Raw genomic sequence first — 19,580 nt, 5'->3', positions numbered from 1 at the left:
AGGGAGGGAACGGGGAGAGGGATATAACGGAGAGGGATAGGGAGGGAACGGGGAGGGGGATATAACAGAGAGGGATAGGGAGGGAACGGGGAGAGGGATATAACGGAGAGGGATAGGGAGGGATAGGGAGGGATATAATGGAGAGGGATAGGGAGGGAATGGGGAGAGGGATATAACGGAGTGGGATAGGGTGGGAACGGGGAGAGGGATATAACGGGGAGAGGGATAGGGAGGGAACGGGGAAGGGGATATAACGGGGAGAGGGATAGGGAGGGAACGGGGAGGGGGATATAACGGGGAGGGATAGGGAGGGAACGGGGAGGGGGATATAACGGAGAGGGATAGGGAGGGAACGTGGAGAGGGATATAACGAAGAGGGATAGGGAGGGAACGGGGAGAGGGATATAACGAAGAGGGATAGGGAGGGAACGGGGAGAGGGATATAACGAAGAGGGATAGGGAGGTATCGGGGAGGGGGATATAACGGAGAGGGATAGGGAGGGAACGGGGAGGGGGATAGGGAGGGAACGGGGAGAGGGTTATAACGAAGAGGGATATGGATAACACATTCAGTGACATTCCCACGACGATGCTGTCTCTCAACTGTGTGTGTTTAATTGGGAATGTTGTGTCAGAGCCGGAGAGAGAGAGAGGAATAGTGAGTGAAAGTGTGAGTGAACAAGGGAGGGAGGGAGAGGGAGATCAAATGAGAGACCGAGAGGGAGGGAGCAGGCTCGCGGCTCGGAGACTGGGAGTGAGTGAGCAGGAGAATCCGGGGAGCGAGCATGGGAATGGGATAGTGCGTGACGGAGAGAGTGAGGGAACGAGAGAGAGGGAGAGAGAGAGAGAGAGATAGAGAGAGAGATAGAGAGAGAGATGGAGAGAGAGAGAGGGAGAGAGAGAGAGATGGAGAGAGAGAGAGAGGGAGAGAGAGAGAGATGGAGAGAGAGAGAGAGAGAGACAGAGAGAGAGAGGGAGAGAGAGAGATGGAGGGAGAGAGAGAGAGAGACAGAGAGAGAGAGGGAGAGAGAGAGAGATGGAGGGAGAGAGAGAGAGAGCGAGAGCGCGCGCGTGTGTCCTCGTGAATAGAGGCACCATCGAGGGAGAAAGCCAGGCACTGAGACCCAGGTAGGGGGTGGCCGAGCACGAGAGAGAGAGAGAGAGAGAGATCGCGACGGCGAGAGTAAAGGGTGAAACAAGATGGAGGGCGAGTCCGTGTGAGGGAGAGAGTGAAGGTTGGGAAGAGAGGGGAGAGCGTGAACGAGAAACGGAGTGAATGGGAGAACGAGAGGCAGCAAGTGAACAGGAGTGAGTGTGTGAGAGAGAGAGAGAGGGAGAGATGGAGAGAGAGAGAGAGAACGTTCGAATGAGGGTGCGTGTGGGAGAGGGGGAGAGAGATTGAGTTAGAACCAACGATGGAGTGAGACAGAGAGGGCAAGAACGTAAGAGGGAGAGAGGGAACGATGGCATGAGGGTGGGCGCGCGCCAGGATGAGAGAGGGAGGGAGAGGACGATCGAACGAGAGTGAGCGAGGGAGAGGTTTAGCAGCAACCGGGACCCCCTTCGGCGTCAAAGCTCAGGGAGTTCCTGACGTTGCCGACTGCGGGATCTCCCTGTGCAGCGGTTTGACCATCCGGGCGGCTGGTATCAGTTTGGGGGGGGGCTGCGGAGCTGTTAACGTCGGCTCTTTGTGCATTCCAGGCGCTGTCGCTTTCTGCCAGGTGAATGGGTTGTTGTTGTACCAGGGGGCGGTCTGGTCCCCCCGACCCTGCCGAATCTGTGCCTGCGAGACAGGGGGCACCGTCTGCGAAGACATTGAGTGCCTGGCCCTCAGCTGCGAGGAGACCCAGAGGCCGCGCGGCCAGTGCTGTCCAGTGTGCGTGCCAGACCACAGCCAAGGTAACGGGGGGGGGGGGGCGCGATGGGCACTGCCCGTTCCAAGGAGACAGAGCGTCCCCTATCTCCGTCCCCTCCTCCAGCCCCTACACCCCCTCCCTATCTCCGTCCCCTCCTCCAGCTCCTACACCCCCTCCCTATCTCCGTCCCCTCCTCCAGCCCCTACACCCCCTCCCTATCCCCGTCCCCTCCTCCAGCTCCCTACACCCCCTCCCTATCTCCGTCCCCTCCTCCAGCCCCCTACACCCCCCTCTATCCCCGTCCCCCTCCTCCAGCCCCCTACACCCCCTCCCTATCTCCGTCCCCTCCTCCAGCCCCTATACCCCCTCCCTATCTCCGTCCCCTCCTCCAGCCCCCACACACCCTCCCTATCCCCGTCCCCTCCTCCAGCCCCTACACCCCCTCCCTATCTCCGTCCCCTCCTCCATCCCCCTACACCCCCTCCCTATCTCCGTCCCCTCCTCCAGCCCCCTACACCCCCTGCCTAACCCCGTCCCACCCCCTCCCTACGATCCTGGCCTCTCGTCCTTCCTTGATTCCCATCGCCCGGCCGTCGTGGTGGTGGGCGGGGGTGCCCTGGAATTCTCTGTACCCATGTCCTCCCGATCGCACGTCAACCCCAATATGGACCGCCCCCCGTTGATCGCCTCTGGAGCCGCCCTCCTGTGACGTCGCCCGATGTGTGGCGCGGGAAGTGATTTTTCTCTCCATCCTCCTGTGAGAGATCAATGTGGGCATTACTGCCCACTCTGCCCGGCACCCGTTGCCGGGGAAATGCCTTCACGGACGTTCCTCACTTTTTTCCTGACTCTCGTTTTCTTTTTTTGTTTTGCGAATCCTCCCTCTTTCCCCCCGGTTCAGGGACCTCCGCCAGGCCAGGCCTAGGGGGCGCTCCGAGTAGAGGCCGAGACCGCGTCCCGGCCAATGGGAAGGGGGCCGGTAGGCGGCCCAAGGCCCGAGGGGATGCCAAGCTTCGAGGGCCCAGCCTGCGGCCCTCGCGTCCGGCCCGAGGGAGGAAGGCGCCGAAGGAGGAGCCCGGAGCTCGCGGCAAGCGGGGATCGCCCCGGCAACCGGGCCCAGCTGGAGCCAGGACACGGGAGGTGGCCCTCCTCCGGCCGGCAACTGTCTCCCGAGTTGGCGGAGGGGAGCCAGAAGTTGGCCTCCAGGCAGTAGGCCGCGCGGAAGGAGAGGTAGGCCCCAAAAGGCCAGAGGTGGGCCTGAGGAAGCCAGAGGTAGGCCCCAAAAGGCCAGAGGTGGGCCTGAGGAAGCCAGAGGTAGGCCTCAAAAGACCAGAGGTCGGCGCCACGAACCCAGAGTTACATCCGAAGGAGCCCGACCTAGGCCCCAAGAAGCCAGAGTTAAGCCTGAAGGAGGTGGAGGTAGGCCTGAAGAAGGAAGGCCTGAATAGCCCAGAGGCAGGCCTAAAGGAGCCAGAGGTAGGCATTGAGAAGGTAGGCCTCAGGAGCCCAGAGGTCGGCCTGAAGGAGGTAGGCCTCAAAAGCCCAGAGGTAAGCTTGAAGAAGGTAGGCGTAAAAAGCCCAGAGGTAGGCCTGAAGAAGGTAGGTCTCAAAAGCCCAGATGCCGGCCTGAAGGAGGTGGGTCTCAAAAGCCCAGACATGGGCCTGAAGAAGCCAGAGGTGGGCCTGAAGAAGCCAGTGGTAGGCCTGAAAGAGGTAGGCCTCAAGAGCCTAGAAGTAGGCCTGAAGAAGCCAGAAGTAGGCCTGAAGAAGCCAGTGGTAGATCTGAAGGAGATAGGCCTCAAAAGCCCAGTGGTGGGCCTGAAGAAGCCAAAGGTAGGCCTGAAGAAACCAGATGTAGGCCTGAAGCAGGTAGGCCTCAGAAGCCCAGAAGTTGGCCTGAAGAAGCCAAAGGTAGGCCTGAAGAAACCAGATGTAGGCCTGAAGCAGGTAGGCCTTAGAAGCCCAGAGGTTGGCCTGAAGAAGCCAGAGGTAGGCCTGAAGAAGCCAGTGGTAGGCCTGAAGGAGGTAGGCCTCAAAAGCCCAGAGGTGGGCCTGAAGAAGCTTGAGGCACACCTTAAAAAAACAGAAGTGGGCCTGAAAACGGTAGGCCTCAACAAGCCAGACGCGAGCCTGAGAAAGGTGGGCCTCAACAAGCCAGAAGTAGAACTTGAGAATCCTGAGGTAGGCCTGAAGCTGCTGGAGGTAGGCCTCAAGAAAGTTGACCTCAAGACACTGGAGGCCGGAGACCAGGGGCTGAAGCAGGGACAAGGCGTCAAGAAGCCAAACAGAGGGCGCAAGAAGGCCAACGCGGACCCGAAGGTGCCCAGAATGGGCGACAAGCAGCAGGCGGTTCCTGGGAAACCGGCTCGGGGCCGGGGGAGTGCCAGGGAGCAGGACCCAGGACCCAGCAAGGAGCAGAGGGCCCAAAGGAAGCCGGGAGCAGGCCGGGCCCAGGTGGTGAAGGGGCAGAATAAAGGGGGGCAGTCCCCCGGCGCCAGGAGGGATGGCAAGGAGAGCCAGGCAGGAGCCAGCGCCCGCAACGGCACCGGGGTCCCGGTGCCTTTCCCCCGGGAGCTCCAGCCACCCCCCGAGAGCGAGTCAGGGGCACCGTCTCTGCCCGTGGGCTGCATCCTGGCGGAGAACGCGATTGCCTGCCCGGCTGCCAAGCTGACGGAGATCCCGAAACTGGTGGACCCAGGTTTACAGACTCTCTACCTGGCAGGTAAGATGGGCACGTCAGCAGGAGGCAGAACGGCCCACCCAGTCCCTGGGCACTCGCTCTCTCACGCACACACACTCCCGTTCTCATCCCCCTCTATCCCCGTCTCTGGGTCTTTATCCCGTTCCCCCTCTATCCCCGTCTCCCCCTCTGGGTCTTTATCCCGTTCCCCCTCTATCCCCGTCTCTGGGTCTTTATCCCGTTCCCCCTCTATCCCCGTCTCTGGGTCTTTATCCCGTTCCCCCTCTATCCCCGTCTCCCCCTCTGGGTCTTTATCCCGTTCCCACTCTATCCCCGTCTCCCCCTCTGGGTCTTTATCCCGTTCCCCCTCTATCCCCGTCTCTGGGTCTTTATCCCGTTCCCCCTCTATCCCCGTCTCTGGGTCTTTATTCCGTTCCCCCTCTATCCCCGTCTCTGGGTCTTTATTCCGTTCCCCCTCTATCCCCGTCTCTGGGTCTTTATCCCGTTCCCCCTCTATCCCCGTCTCTGGGTCTTTTTCCCGTTCCCCCTCTATCCCCGTCTCCCCCTCTGGGTCTTTATCCCGTTCCCCCTCTATCCCCATCTCTGGGTCTTTATCCCGTTCCCCCTCTATCCCCGTCTCTCCCTCTGGGTCTTTATCCCGTTCCCCCTCTATCCCCATCTCTGGGTCTTTATCCCGTTCCCCCTCTATCCCCGTCTCCCCCTCTGGGTCTTTTTCCCGTTCCCCCTCTATCCCCGTCTCTGGGTCTTTATCCCGTTCCCCCTCTATCCCCGTCTCTGGGTCTTTATCCCGTTCCCCCTCTATCCCCGTCTCTGGGTCTTTATCCCGTTCCCCCTCTATCCCCGTCTCCCCCTCTGGGTCTTTATCCCGTTCCCCCTCTATCCCCGTCTCTGGGTCTTTATCCCGTTCCCCCTCTATCCCCGTCTCCCACTCTGGGTCTTTATCCCGTTCCCCCTCTATCCCCGTCTCCCCCTCTGGGTCTTTATCCCGTTCCCCCCTCTATCCCCGTCTCTGGGTCTTTATCCCGTTCCCCCTCTATCCCCGTCTCCCCCTCTGGGTCTTTATCCCGTTCCCCCTCTATCCCCGTCTCCCCCCTCTGGGTCTTTATCCCGTTCCCCCTCTATCCCCGTCTCTGGGCCTTTATCCCGTTCCCCCTCTAGCCCCGTCTCTGGGTCTTTATCCCGTTCACCCTCTATCCCCGTCTCCCCCTCTGGGTCTTTATCCCGTTCCCCCTCTATCCCCGTCTCTGGGTCTTTATCCCGTTCCCCCTCTATCCCCGTCTCTGGGTCTTTATCCCGTTTCCCCTCTATCCCCGTCTCTGGGTCTTTATCCCGTTCCCCCTCTATCCTCGTCTCTGGGTCTTTATCCTGTTCCCCCTCTATCCCCGTCACCCCCTCTGGGTCTTTATCCCGTTCCCCCTCTATCCCCGTCTCCCCCCTCTGGGTCTTTATCCCGTTCCCCCTCTAACCCCGTCTCTGGGTCTTTATCCCGTTCCCCCTCTATCCCCGTCTCCCACTCTGGGTCTTTATCCCGTTCCCCCTCTATCCCCGTCTCTCCCTCTGGGTCTTTATCCCGTTCCCCCTCTATCCCCGTCTCTGGGTCTTTATCCCGTTCCCCCTCTATCCCCGTCTCTGGGTCTTTATCCCATTCCCCCTCTATCCCCCCTCTGGGTCTTTATCCCGTTCCCCCCCTATCCCTGTCTCTGGGTCTTTATCCCGTTCCCCCTCTATCCCCGTCTCTGGGTCTTTATCCCGTTCCCCCTCTATCCCCGTCTCTGGGTCTTTATCCCGTTCCCCCTCCATCCCCGTCTCCCCCTCTGGGTCTTTATCCCGTTCCCCCTCTATCCCCATCTCTGGGTCTTTATCCCGTTCCCCCTCTATCCCCATCTCCCCCTCTGGGTCTTTATCCCGTTCCCCCTCTATCCCCGTCTCCCCCCTCTGGGTCTTTATCCCATTCCCCCTCTATCCCCGTATCCCCCTCTGGGTCTTTATCCCGTTTCCCCTCTATCCCCATCTCCCCCTCTGGGTCTTTATCCCGTTCCCCCTCTATCCCCGTCTCCCCCTCTGGGTCTTTATCCCGTTCCCCCTCTATCCCCGTCTCCCCCCTCTGGGTCTTTATCCCATTCCCCCTCTATCCCCGTATCCCCCTCTGGGTCTTTATCCCGTTCCCCCTCTATCCCCGTCTCCCCCCTCTGGGTCTTTATCCCGTTCCCCCTCTATCCCCGTCTCCCCCTCTGGGTCTTTATCCCGTTCCCCCTCTATCCCCGTCTCCCCCCTCTGGGTCTTTATCCCGTTCCCCCTCTATCCCCGGCTCTGGGTCTTTATCCCGTTCCCCCTCTATCCCCGTCTCTGGGTCTTTATCCCGTTCCCCCTCCATCCCCGTCTCCCCCTCTGGGTCTTTTTCCCGTTCCCCCTCTATCCCCATCTCTGGGTCTTTATCCCGTTCCCCCTCTATCCCCATCTCCCCCTCTGGGTCTTTATCCCGTTCCCCCTCTATCCCCGTCTCCCCCCTCTGGGTCTTTATCCCATTCCCCCTCTATCCCCGTATCCCCCTCTGGGTCTTTATCCCGTTTCCCCTCTATCCCCATCTCCCCCTCTGGGTCTTTATCCCGTTCCCCCTCTATCCCCGTCTCCCCCTCTGGGTCTTTATCCCGTTCCCCCTCTATCCCCATCTCCCCCCTCTGGGTATTTTTACCCGTTCCCCCTCTATCCCCGTCTCCCGCTCTGGGTCTTTATCCCATTCCCCCTCTATCCCCGTCTCCCCCTCTGGGTCTTTATCCCGTTCCCCCTCTATCCCCGTCTCTGGGTCTTTATCCCGTTCCCCCTCTATCCTCGTCTCTGGGTCTTTATCCTGTTCCCCCTCTATCCCCGTCTCTGGGTCTTTATCCCGTTCCCCCTCTATCCCCGTCCCCCCCTCTGAGTCTTTATCCCGTTCCCCCTATATCCCTGTCTCCCCCTCTGGGTCTTTATCCCGTTCCCCCTCTATCCCCGTCTCTGGGTCTTTATCCCGTTCCCCCTCTATCCCCGTCTCTGGGTCTTTATCCCGTTCCCCCTCTATCCCCGTCTCTGGGTCTTTATCCCGTTCCCCCTCTATCCCCGTCTCTGGGTCTTTATCCCATTCCCCCTCTATCCCCGTCTCCCCCTCTGGGTCTTTATCCCGTTCCCCCTCTATCCCTGTCTCCCCCTCTGGGTCTTTATCCCGTTCCCCCTCTATCCCCGTCTCCCCCTGCTGCTAACCAACATTCCTGCTGTTGGGAATCCCTCACCGAAACTCCCCTTGTCATTCCTCGATTTGACCTCCTGTTGGACGTGCTCCCATCTCAGAGGAACCGCCATCCCAGTACCCCACCCCTCTGCATACTTCCTTGCACACCCTCTATTTGCCTCTCCTACAAATGCCCAGTTAGTGAAGGGATTCCCGGAAATCCCCACCCCACCCTGGCAACGTTCCCGGATAGGAGGGGAAACGGGAACAGCCAAAGAGAGTGGGAGTCAATTTGGTCTTTTTCAAGATGGCCGCCGGTGACGAGCGACCTCCCTCAGGGGTCGCCGTTGTGACCTCAGCTGCTTGTGTTGTCCAATAGTGATCCAGGCATGAAGGAACTGAGGGCCCGGTTGCTAAGATGGAGGACACGACCCCTGTCCGTCGCATTGACAGGTGGCGTTGAGGCTGTGGGGAGGGGTCAGAGGGACTTGGTCAGGCCAGGAGGGAGGGAGGGAGGGCGGAAGGATATCCGAACCGCAAAGAGACCTGGTCAACGCGGACAGTGTAGAGGGAGCTTTACACTGTATCTAACCCCCTGTCCCTGGGAGTGGGGGACGGTGTAGAGGGAGCTTTACTCTGTATCTAACCCCCTGTCCCTGGGAGTGGGGGACAGTGTAGAGGGAGCTTTACTCTGTATCTAACCCCCTGTCCCTGGGAGTGGGGGACAGTGTAGAGAGAGCTTTACTCTGTATCTAACCCCCTGTCCCTGGGAGTGGGGGGACAGTGTAGAGGGAGCTTTACTCTGTATCTAACCCCCTGTCCCTGGGAGTGGGGGGTCAGTGTAGAGGGAGCTTTACTCTGTATCTAACCCCCTGTCCCTGGGAGTGGGGGACGGTGTAGAGGGAGCTTTACTCTGTATCTAACCCCCTGTCCCTGGGTGTGGGGGGTCAGTGTAGAGGGAGCTTTACTCTGTATCTAACCCCCTGTCCCTGGGAGTGGGGGACGGTGTAGAGGGAGCTTTACTCTGTATCTAACCCCCTGTCCCTGGGAGTGGGGGGGACAGTGTAGAGGGAGCTTTACTCTGTATCTAACCCCCCTGTCCCTGGGAGTGGGGGGACAGTGTAGAGGGAGCTTTACTCTGTATCTAACCCCCCTGTCCCTGGGAGTGGGGGGACAGTGTAGAGGGAGCTTTACTCTGTATCTAACCCCCTGTCCCTGGGTGTGGGGGGTCAGTGTAGAGGGAGCTTTACTCTGTATCTAACCCCCTGTCCCTGGGAGTAGGGGACAGTGTAGAGGGAGCTTTACTCTGTATCTAACCCCCCTGTCCCTGGGAGTGGGGGGGACAGTGTAGAGGGAGCTTTACTCTGTATCTAACCCCCCTGTCCCTGGGAGTGGGGGGGTCAGTGTAGAGGGAGCTTTACTCTGTATCTAACCCCCCTGTCCCTGGGAGTGGGGGGGTCAGTGTAGAGGGAGCTTTACTCTGTATCTAACCCCCTGTCCCTGGGAGTGGGGGACAGTGTAGAGGGAGCTTTACTCTGTATCTAACCCCCTGTCCCTGGGAGTGGGGGGACAGTCTAGAGGGAGCTTTACTCTGTATCTAACCCCCTGTCCCTGGGAGTGGGGGGGGACAGTGTAGGGGGAGCTTTACTCTGTATCTAACCCCCTGTCCCTGGGAGTGGGGGGACAGTGTAGAGGGAGCTTTACTCTGTATCTAACCCCCCTGTCCCTGGGAGTGGGGGGGACAGTGTAGAGGGAGCTTTACTCTGTATCTAACCCCCCTGTCCCTGGGAGTGGGGGGGTCAGTGTAGAGGGAGCTTTACTCTGTATCTAACCCCCCTGTCCCTGGGAGTGGGGGGGACAGTGTAGAGGGAGCTTTACTCTGTATCTAACCCCCCTGTCCCTGGGAGTGGGGGGGTCAGTGTAGAGGGAGCTTTACTCTGTATCTAACCCCCTGTCCCTGGGAGTGGGGGACAGTGTAGAGGGAGCTTTACTCTGTATCTAACCCCCTGTCCCTGGGAGTGGGGGGACAGTCTAGAGGGAGCTTTACTCTGTATCTAACCCCCTGTCCCTGGGAGTGGGGGACAGTGTAGAGGGAGCTTTACTCTGTATCTAACCCCCTGTCCCTGGGAGTGGGGGGGACAGTGTAGAGAGAGCTTTACTCTGTATCTAACCCCCTGTCCCTGGGAGTGGGGGGACGGTGTAGAGGCAGCTTTACTCTGTGTCTAACATGTCCCTGGGAGTGGGGGACAGTGTAGAGGGAGCTTTACTCTGGATCTAACCCCCTAGCCCTGGGAGTGTGAGATGAGGGACTGTGTAGAGGAAGCTTTACTCAGTATCTCACCTCCTGTCCCTGGGACTGTGGGTCAGTATTGAGGGAGCTTTTCTCTGTATCTAACCCCCTGTCCCTGGGAGTGGTGGGACAGTGTAGAGGAAGCTTTACTCTGTATCTAACACATTGTCCCTGGGAATGGGGGACAGTGTAGAGGGAGCTTTACTCTGTATCTAACGCCCTGTCCCTGTGAATGTGTGATGCGGGACAGAGTAGAGGGAGCTTTAATCTGTATCTAACCCCCTGGCCCTGGGAGTGGGGGACAGTGTAGAGGGAGCTTTACTCTGTATCTAAACCCCTGGCCCTGGGAGTATGTGATGGGGAACAGTGTAGAGGGAGCTTTACTCTTTATCGTACCCCCCCCGTCCCTCGGCGTGCGGGACAGTGTAGAGGGAGCTTTACTCTATATCTTACCCCCTGTGCTATCATGCTTAGAGAAACAGGCTGCTTCTGAAACCCAGCCGACTGAGACCCAGGGAAAGTGTGTGTGTGTGTGGGTGTGTGTGTATGTCTGTGAGTGTGTGTATGTCAGTGAGTGTGTGTCGTGTTTGTGTGTGTCTGTCTGTGTGCGTCTGTGTTTGTGTGTGTGTTTGTGTGCATCTGTGTTTGTATGTGAGAGTGTGCGTGCGTCTGTGTTTGTGTGTCTGTGTGTGTGTCTGAGTGTATGTGTATTTGCGTGTGTCTGTGTTTGAGTGTATGTGTCTGTCTGTGTTTGAGTGTGTCTGTCTGTGTGTATGTCTGTGTTTGAGTGTATGGGTGTGTGTTTGAGTGTGTCTATGTTTGAGTGTGTGTGTGTGTGTTTGAAGAGAGTGTGTATGTGGAAAATGTGTTTCTCTCTCTCTGTCGCTCTCTTTTTCTCTCTGTTTGGAGAGACAGTGTGTGTGTCTGTCAATCTCTCTCTGTGGAGAGTGTGTGTGTGTGTCTCTCTCTCTCTGTATGTGGAGAGTGTGTGTGTGTCTCTCTCACACTCTCTATCTGTGTAGAGTGTGTGTGTGTCTGTCTCTCTCTCTGTATGTGGAGAGTGTGTGTGTCTCTCTCACTCTCTGCATGTGGAGAGTGTGTGTGTGTGTCTCTCTCACTCTTTCTCTGTGGAGTGTGTGTGTGTATGTGTGTCTGTCTGCCTGTCTGTCTGTCTCCCTCACTCTCTCTCTCTCTCTCCCTCTGTCTGTCTCTCTGTGCGGAGAATGTGTCTGTCTATCAGTGTGGAGAGAGTGTGAGTGTCTCTGTGTGTGGAGAGTGTGTCTGTCTCTGTGTGTGGAGAGTGTGTCTGTCTCTCTGTGTGTGGAGAGTGTGTCTGTCTCTGTGTGTGGAGAGTGTGTCTGTCTCTCTGTGTGTGTGGAGAGTGTCTCTGTCTCTCTGTGTGTGGAGAGTGTGTCTGTCTCTCTGTGTGTGGAGAGTGTGTCTGTCTCTCTCTCTGTGTGGAGAGTGTGTCTGTCTCTCTCTGTGTGTGGAGAGTGTGTCTGTCTCTGTGTGTGGAGAGTGTGTCTGTCTCTCTCTGTGTGTGGAGAGTGTGTCTGTCTCTCTGTGTGTGGAGAGTGTGTCTGTCTCTCTGTGTGTGTGGAGAGTGTGTCTGTCTCTCTCTGTGTGTGGAGAGTGTGTCTGTCTCTCTCTGTGCGGAGAGTGTGTCTGTCTCTCTGTGTGTGTGGAGAGTGTGTCTGTCTCTCTGTGTGGAGAGTGTGTCTGTCTCTCTGTGTGTGGAGAGTGTGTCTGTCTCTGTGTGCGGAGAGTGTGTCTGTCTCTCTCTGTGTGCGGAGAGTGTGTCTGTCTCTCTGTGTGTGGAGAGTGTGTCTGTCTCTCTTTGTGTGTGTGGAGAGTGTGTCTGTCTCACTCTGTGTGTGGAGAGTGTGTCTGTCTCTCGTGTGCGGAGTGTGTGTCTGTCTCTCTGTGTGTGGAGAGTGTGTCTGTCTCTCTCTGTGTGTGGCGAGTGTGTCTGTCTCTCTGTGTGTGGAGAGTGTGTCTGTCATCTCTGTGAGCGGAGAGTGTGTCTGTCTCTCTGTGTGCGGAGAGTGTGTCTGTCTCTCTGTGTGTGGAGAGTGTGTCTGTCTCTCTCTGTGTGTGGAGAGTGTGTCTGTCTCTGTGTGCGGAGAGTGTGTCTGTCTCTCTGTGTGTGGAGAGTGTGTCAGTCTCTCTGTGTGTGGAGAGTGTGTCTGTCTCTCTGTGTGTGGAGAGTGTGTCTGTCTCTCTGTGTGTGGAGAGTGTGTCTGTCTCTCTCTGTGTGTGGAGAGTGTGTCTGTCTCTGTGTGTGTGGAGAGTGTGTCTGTCTCTGTGTGTGTGGAGAGTGTGTCTGTCTCTGTGTGTGGAGAGTGTGTCTGTCACTCTGTGTGTGGAGAGTGTGTCTGTCTCTCTGTGTGTGGAGAGTGTGTCTGTCTCTCTCTGTGTGTGGAGAGTGTGTCTGTCTCTCTGTGTGTGGAGAGTGTGTCTGTCTTTCTGTGAGCGGAGAGTGTGTCTGTCTCTCTGTGTGCGGAGAGTGTGTCTGTCTCTCTGTGTGGAGAGTATGTCCGTCTCTCTGTGTGTGGAGAGTGTGTCTGTCTCTGTGTGTGGAGAGTGTGTCTGTCTCTCTGTGAGCGGAGAGTGTGTCTGTCTCTCTGTGTGCGGAGAGTGTGTCTGTCTCTCTGTGTGGAGAGTATGTCTGTCTCTCTGTGTGTGGAGAGTGTGTCTGTCTGTCTCTGTGTGTGGAGAGTGTGTCTGTCTCTCTGTGTGTGCGGAGAGTGTGTCTGTCTCTCTCTGTGTGCGGAGAGTGTGTCTGTCTCTCTGTGTGTGGAGAGTGTGTCTGTCTCTCTCTGTGTGTGGAGAGTGTGTTTGTCTCTCTGTGTGCGGAGAGTGTGTCTGTCTCTCTCTGTGCGGAGAGTGTGTCTGTCTCTCTGTGTGTGGAGAGTGTGTCTGTCTCTCTCTCTGTGTGGAGAGTGTGTCTGTCTCTCTGTGTGTGGAGAGTGTGTCAGTCTCTCTCTGTGTGTGGTGAGTGTGTCTGTCTCTCTGTGTGTGGAGAGTGTGTCTGTCTCTCTCTGTGAGTGGAGAGTGTGTCTGTCTCTCTGTGTGTGTGGAGAGTGTGTCTGTCTCTCTGTGTGTGGAGAGTGTGTCTGTCTCTCTGTGAGCGGAGAGTGTGTCTGTCTCTCTGTGTGTAGAGAGTGTGTCTGTCTCTCTGTGTGCGGAGAGTGTGTCTGTCTCTCTCTGTGTGTGGAGAGTGTGTCTGTCTCTCTCTGTGTGTGCGGAGAGTGTGTCTGTCTCTCTGTGTGTGGAGAGTGTGTCTGTCTCTCTGTGTGTGTGCGGAGAGTGTGTCTGTCTCTCTGTGTGTGGAGAGTGTGTCTGTCTCACTCTGTGTGTGGAGAGTGTGTCTGTCTCTCGTGTGCGGAGTGTGTGTCTGTCTCTCTGTGTGTGGAGAGTGTGTCTGTCTCTCTCTGTGTGTGGCGAGTGTGTCTGTCTCTCTGTGTGTGGAGAGTGTGTCTGTCATCTCTGTGAGCGGAGAGTGTGTCTGTCTCTCTGTGTGTGGAGAGTGTGTCTGTCTCTCTGTGTGTGGAGAGTGTGTCAGTCTCTCTGTGTGTGGAGAGTGTGTCTGTCTCTCTGTGTGCGGAGAGTGTGTCTGTCTCTCTGTGTGTGGAGAGTGTGTCTGTCTCTCTTTGTGTGTGCGGAGAGTGTGTCTGTCTCTCTCTGTGTGTGGAGAGTGTGTCTGTCTCTCTCTGTGTGTGCGGAGAGTGTGTCTGTCTCTCTGTGTGTGGAGAGTGTGTCTGTCTCTCTGTGTGTGTGCGGAGAGTGTGTCTGTCTCTCTGTGTGTGGAGAGTGTGTCTGTCTCACTCTGTGTGTGGAGAGTGTGTCTGTCTCTCGTGTGCGGAGTGTGTGTCTGTCTCTCTGTGTGTGGAGAGTGTGTCTGTCTCTCTCTGTGTGTGGCGAGTGTGTCTGTCTCTCTGTGTGTGGAGAGTGTGTCTGTCATCTCTGTGAGCGGAGAGTGTGTCTGTCTCTCTGTGTGTGGAGAGTGTGTCTGTCTCTCTGTGTGTGGAGAGTGTGTCAGTCTCTCTGTGTGTGGAGAGTGTGTCTGTCTCTCTGTGTGTGGAGAGTGTGTCTGTCTCTCTGTGTGTGGAGAGTGTGTCTGTCTCTCTCTGTGTGTGGAGAGTGTGTCTGTCTCTGTGTGTGTGGAGAGTGTGTCTGTCTCTGTGTGTGTGGAGAGTGTGTCTGTCTCTGTGTGTGGAGAGTGTGTCTGTCACTCTGTGTGTGGAGAGTGTGTCTGTCTCTCTGTGTGTGGAGAGTGTGTCTGTCTCTCTCTGTGTGTGGAGAGTGTGTCTGTCTCTCTGTGTGTGGAGAGTGTGTCTGTCTTTCTGTGAGCGGAGAGTGTGTCTGTCTCTCTGTGTGCGGAGAGTGTGTCTGTCTCTCTGTGTGGAGAGTATGTCCGTCTCTCTGTGTGTGGAGAGTGTGTCTGTCTGTCTCTCTGTGTGGAGAGTGTGTTGTCTCTCTGTGTGTGCGGAGAGTGTGTCTGTCTCTCTCTGTGTGCGGAGAGTGTGTCTGTCTCTCTGTGTGTGGAGAGTGTGTTTGTCTCTCTGTGTGCGGAGAGTGTGTCTGTCTCTCTCTGTGTGGAGAGTGTGTCTGTCTCTCTGTGTGTGGAGAGTGTGTCTGTCTCTGTGTGCGGAGAGTGTGTCTGTCTCTCTCTGTGTGTGGAGAGTGTGTCTGTCTCTCTGTGTGTGGAGAGTGTGTCTGTCTCTCTCTGTGTGTGTAGAGTGTGTCTGTCTCTCTCTGTGTGCGGAGAGTGTGTCTGTCTCTCTCTGTGTGCGGAGAGTGTGTCTGTCTCTGTGTGTGCGGAGAGTGTGTCTGTCTCTGTGTGTGTGGAGAGTGTGTCTGTCTCTCTGTGTGTGGAGAGTGTGTCTGTCTCTGTGTGTGGAGAGTGTGTCTGTCTCTCTCTGTGTGCGGAGAGTGTGTCTGTCTCTCTCTGTGTGCGGAGAGTGTGTCTGTCTCTGTGTGTGCGGAGAGTGTGTCTGTCTCTCTGTGTGTGGAGAGTGTGTCTGTCTCTCTGTGTGTGGAGAGTGTGTCTGTCTCTCTGTGTGTGGAGAGTGTGTCTGTCTCTCTGTGTCTGTGGAGAGTGTGTCTGTCTCTCTGTGTGTGGAGAGTGTGTCTGTCTCTCTGTGTGTGGAGAGTGTGTCTGTCTCTCTGTGTGTGGAGAGTGTGTCTGTCCCTCTGTGTGCGGAGAGTGTGTCTGTCTCTCTCTGTGTGCGGAGAGTGTGTCTGTCTCTCTCTGTGTGCGGAGAGTGTGTCTGTCTCTCCGTGTGTGGAGAGTGTGTCTGTCTCTCTGTGTGTGGAGAGTGTGTCTGTCTCTCTGTGTGTGGAGAGTGTGTCTGTGTCTCTGTGTGTGCGGAGAGTGTGTCTGTCTCTGTGTGTGTGTGGAGAGTGTGTCTGTCTCTGTGTGTGTGGAGAGTGTGTCTGTCTCTCTGTGTGTGTGGAGAGTGTGTCTGTCTCTCTGTGTGTGGAGAGTGTGTCTGTCTCTCTCTGTGTGCGGAGAGTGTGTCTGTCTCTCTCTGTGTGTGGAGAGTGTGTCTGTCTCTCTCTGTGTGTGGAGAGTGTGTCTGTCTCTCTGTGTGTGGAGAGTGTGTCTGTCTCTCTGTGTGTGTGGAGAGTGTGTCTGTCTCTCTGTGTGTGGAGAGTGTGTCTGTCTCTCTGTGTGTGTGGAGAGTGTGTTTGTCTCTCTGTGTGCGGAGAGTGTGTCTGTCTCTCTCTGTGCGGAGAGTGTGTCTGTCTCTGTGTGTGTGGAGAGTGTGTCTGTCTCTCTCTGTGTGTGGAGAGTGTGTCTGTCTCTCTGTGTGTGGAGAGTGTGTCTGTCTCTCTCTGTGTGTGTTGAGTGTGTCTGTCTCTCTCTGTGTGCGGAGAGTGTGTCTGTCTCTGTGTGTGCGGAGAGTGTGTCTGTCTCTGTGTGTGTGGAGAGTGTGTCTGTCTCTCTGTGTGTGGAGAGTGTGTCTGTCTCTGTGTGTGGAGAGTGTGTCTGTCTCTCTCTGTGTGCGGAGAGTGTGTCTGTCTCTCTCTGTGTGCGGAGAGTGTGTCTGTCTCTGCGTGTGCGGAGAGTGTGTCTGTCTCTGTGTGTATGGAGAGTGTGTCTGTCTCTCTGTGTGTGGAGAGTGTGTCTGTCTCTGTGTGTGGAGAGTGTGTCTGTCTCTCTGTGTGTGTGGAGAGTGTGTCTGTCTCTCTGTGTGTGGAGAGTGTGTCTGTCTCTCTGTGTGTGGAGAGTGTGTCTGTCTCTCTGTGTGCGGAGAATGTGTCTGTCTCTCTCTGTGTGCGGAGAGTGTGTCTGTCTCTCTCTGTGTGCGGAGAGTGTGTCTGTCTCTCTGTGTGTGGAGAGTGTGTCTGTCTCTCTGTGTGTGGAGAGTGTGTCTGTGTCTCTGTGTGTGCGGAGAGTGTGTCTGTCTCTCTGTGTGTGGAGAGTGTGTCTGTCTCTGTGTGTGGAGAGTGTGTCTGTCTCTCTGTGTGTGCGGAGAGTGTGTCTGTCTCTCTGTGTGTGTGGAGAGTGTGTCTGTCTCTCTGTGTGTGGAGAGTGTGTCTGTCTCTGTGTGTGGAGAGTGTGTCTGTCTCTCTGTGTGTGGAGAGTGTGTCTGTCTCTCTCTGTGTGCGGAGAGTATGTCTGTCTCTCTGTGTGCGGAGAGTGTGTCTGTCTCTCTCTGTGTGTGGAGAGTGTGTCTGTCTCTCTGTGTGTGGAGAGTGTGTCTGTCTCTCTGTGTGTGTGGACAGTGTGTCTGTCTCTGTGTGTGTGGAGAGTGTGTCTGTCTCTCTGTGTGTGGAGAGTGTGTCTGTCTCTCTCTGTGTGTGGAGAGTGTGTCTGTCTCTCTGTGTGTGGAGAGTGTGTCTGTCTCTCAGTGTGTGGAGAGTGTGTCTGTCCCTCTGTGTGCGGAGAGTGTGTCTGTCTCTCTCTGTGTGCGGAGAGTGTGTCTGTCTCTCTCTGTGTGCGGAGAGTGTGTCTGTCTCTCTCTGTGTGCGGAGAGTGTGTCTGTCTCTGCGTGTGCGGAGAGTGTGTCTGTCTCTGTGTGTATGGAGAGTGTGTCTGTCTCTCTGTGTGTGGAGAGTGTGTCTGTCTCTGTGTGTGGAGAGTGTGTCTGTCTCTCTGTGTGTGTGGAGAGTGTGTCTGTCTCTCTGTGTGTGGAGAGTGTGTCTGTCTCTCTGTGTGTGGAGAGTGTGTCTGTCTCTCTGTGTGCGGAGAATGTGTCTGTCTCTCTCTGTGTGCGGAGAGTGTGTCTGTCTCTCTCTGTGTGCGGAGAGTGTGTCTGTCTCTCTGTGTGTGGAGAGTGTGTCTGTCTCTCTGTGTGTGGAGAGTGTGTCTGTGTCTCTGTGTGTGCGGAGAGTGTGTCTGTCTCTCTGTGTGTGGAGAGTGTGTCTGTCTCTCTGTGTGTGGAGAGTGTGTCTGTCTCTCTGTGTGTGGAGAGTGTGTCTGTGTCTCTGTGTGTGCGGAGAGTGTGTCTGTCTCTCTGTGTGTGGAGAGTGTGTCTGTCTCTCTCTGTGTGTGGAGAGTGTGTCTGTCTCTCTGTGTGTGGAGAGTGTGTCTGTCTCTCTGTGTGTGTGGAGAGTGTGTCTGTCTCTCTGTGTGTGGAGAGTGTGTCTGTCTCTGTGTGTGGAGAGTGTGTCTGTCTCTCTGTGTGTGGAGAGTGTGTCTGTCTCTCTCTGTGTGTGGAGAGTGTGTCTGTCTCTCTGTGTGTGGAGAGTGTGTCTGTCTCTCTCTGTGTGCGGAGAGTGTGTCTGTCTCTCTCTGTGTGCGGAGAGTGTGTCTGTCTCTGTGTGTGTGGAGAGTGTGTCTGTCTCTCTGTGTGTGGAGAGTGTGTCTGCCTCTGTGTGTGTGGAGAGTGTGTCTGTCTCTCTGTGTGTGGAGAGTGTGTCTGTCTCTGTGTGTGGAGAGTGTGTCTGTCTCTCTGTGTGTGTGGAGAGTGTGTCTGTCTCTCTGTGTGTGGAGAGTGTGTCTGTCTCTCTGTGTGTGGAGAGTGTGTCTGTCTCTCTGTGTGTGGAGAGTGTGTCTGTCTCTCTGTGAGCGGAGAGTGTGTCTGTCTCTCTGTGTGGAGAGTATGTCTGTCTCTCTGTGTGTGGAGAGTGTGTCTGTCTGTCTCTGTGTGTGGAGAGTGTGTCTGTCTCTCTGTGTGTGTGGAGAGTGTGTCTGTCTCTCTGTGTGTGGAGAGTGTGTTTGTCTCTCTGTGTGCGGAGAGTGTGTCTGTCTCTCTCTGTGCGGAGAGTGTGTCTGTCTCTGTGTGTGCGGAGAGTGTGTCTGTCTCTCTCTGTGTGTGGAGAGTGTGTCTGTCTCTCTGTGTGTGGAGAGTGTGTCTGTCTCTCTCTGTGTGTGTTGAGTGTGTCTGTCTCTCTCTGTGTGCGGAGAGTGTGTCTGTCTCTGTGTGTGCGGAGAGTGTGTCTGTCTCTGTGTGTGTGGAGAGTGTGTCTGTCTCTCTGTGTGTGGAGAGTGTGTCTGTCTCTGTGTGTGGAGAGTGTGTCTGTCTCTCTCTGTGTGCGGAGAGTGTGTCTGTCTCTCTCTGTGTGCGGAGAGTGTGTCTGTCTCTGTGTGTGCGGAGAGTGTGTCTGTCTCTGTGTGTATGGAGAGTGTGTCTGTCTCTCTGTGTGTGGAGAGTTTGTCTGTCTCTGTGTGTGGAGAGTGTGTCTGTCTCTCTGTGTGTGTGGAGAGTGTGTCTGTCTCTCTGTGTGTGGAGAGTGTGTCTGTCTCTCTGTGTGTGGAGAGTGTGTCTGTCTCTCTGTGTGCGGAGAATGTGTCTGTCTCTCTCTGTGTGCGGAGAGTGTGTCTGTCTCTCTCTGTGTGCGGAGAGTGTGTCTGTCTCTCTGTGTGTGGAGAGTGTGTCTGTCTCTCTGTGTGTGGAGAGTGTGTCTGTGTCTCTGTGTGTGCGGAGAGTGTGTCTGTCTCTCTGTGTGTGGAGAGTGTGTCTGTCTCTGTGTGTGGAGAGTGTGTCTGTCTCTCTCTGTGTGCGGAGAGTGTGTCTCTCTCTCTGTGTGTGTGGAGAGTGTGTCTGTCTCTCTGTGTGTGGAGAGTGTGTCTGTCTCTGTGTGTGGAGAGTGTGTCTGTCTCTCTGTGTGTGGAGAGTGTGTCTGTCTCTCTCTGTGTGCGGAGAGTATGTCTGTCTCTCTGTGTGCGGAGAGTGTGTCTGTCTCTCTCTGTGTGTGGAGAGTGTGTCTGTCTCTCTGTGTGTGGAGAGTGTGTCTGTCTCTCTGTGTGTGTGGACAGTGTGTCTGTCTCTGTGTGTGTGGAGAGTGTGTCTGTCTCTGTGTGTGGAGAGTGTGTCTGTCTCTCTCTGTGTGTGGAGAGTGTGTCTGTCTCTCTCTGTGCGGAGAGTGTGTCTGTCTCTCTGTGTGTGGAGAGTGTGTCTGTCTCTCTCTGTGTGTGGAGAGTGTGTCTGTCTCTCTCTGTGTGCGGAGAGTGTGTCTGTCTCTGTGTGTGTGGAGAGTTTGTCTGTCTCTGTGTGTGTGGAGAGTGTGTCTGTCTCTGTGTGTGGAGAGTGTGTCTGTCTCTCTGTGTGTGTGGAGAGTGTGTCTGTCTCTCTGTGT

At 56.1% G+C, this 19,580-nt stretch overlaps 1 protein-coding gene across 1 annotated transcript in view; it reads left to right on the top strand.

Moving 5' to 3' along the window:
* Positions 1-19,580, top strand: part of LOC122545413 (uncharacterized) — a gene marked incomplete at its 3' end in the record, with an annotated part of 150,929 nt that overhangs the window by 34,838 nt on the left and 96,511 nt on the right. Inside the window, exons 2-3 of the mRNA XM_087985754.1 lie at positions 1,702-1,899; positions 2,758-4,578. Coding sequence (XP_087841880.1) covers positions 1,702-1,899; positions 2,758-4,578 — 2,019 coding nt within the window. The remainder of the gene's footprint in view (positions 1-1,701; positions 1,900-2,757; positions 4,579-19,580) is intronic.

This window comes from Chiloscyllium plagiosum, unplaced genomic scaffold (genome assembly GCF_037043375.1).
Source record: "Chiloscyllium plagiosum isolate Xiang-an unplaced genomic scaffold, Cpla_swu_hap1 HiC_scaffold_219, whole genome shotgun sequence".
NCBI lineage: Eukaryota > Metazoa > Chordata > Chondrichthyes > Orectolobiformes > Hemiscylliidae > Chiloscyllium > Chiloscyllium plagiosum.
Note: the sequence above shows the minus strand (reverse complement) of the source record. Positions and strands in the feature narration are given on the sequence as shown.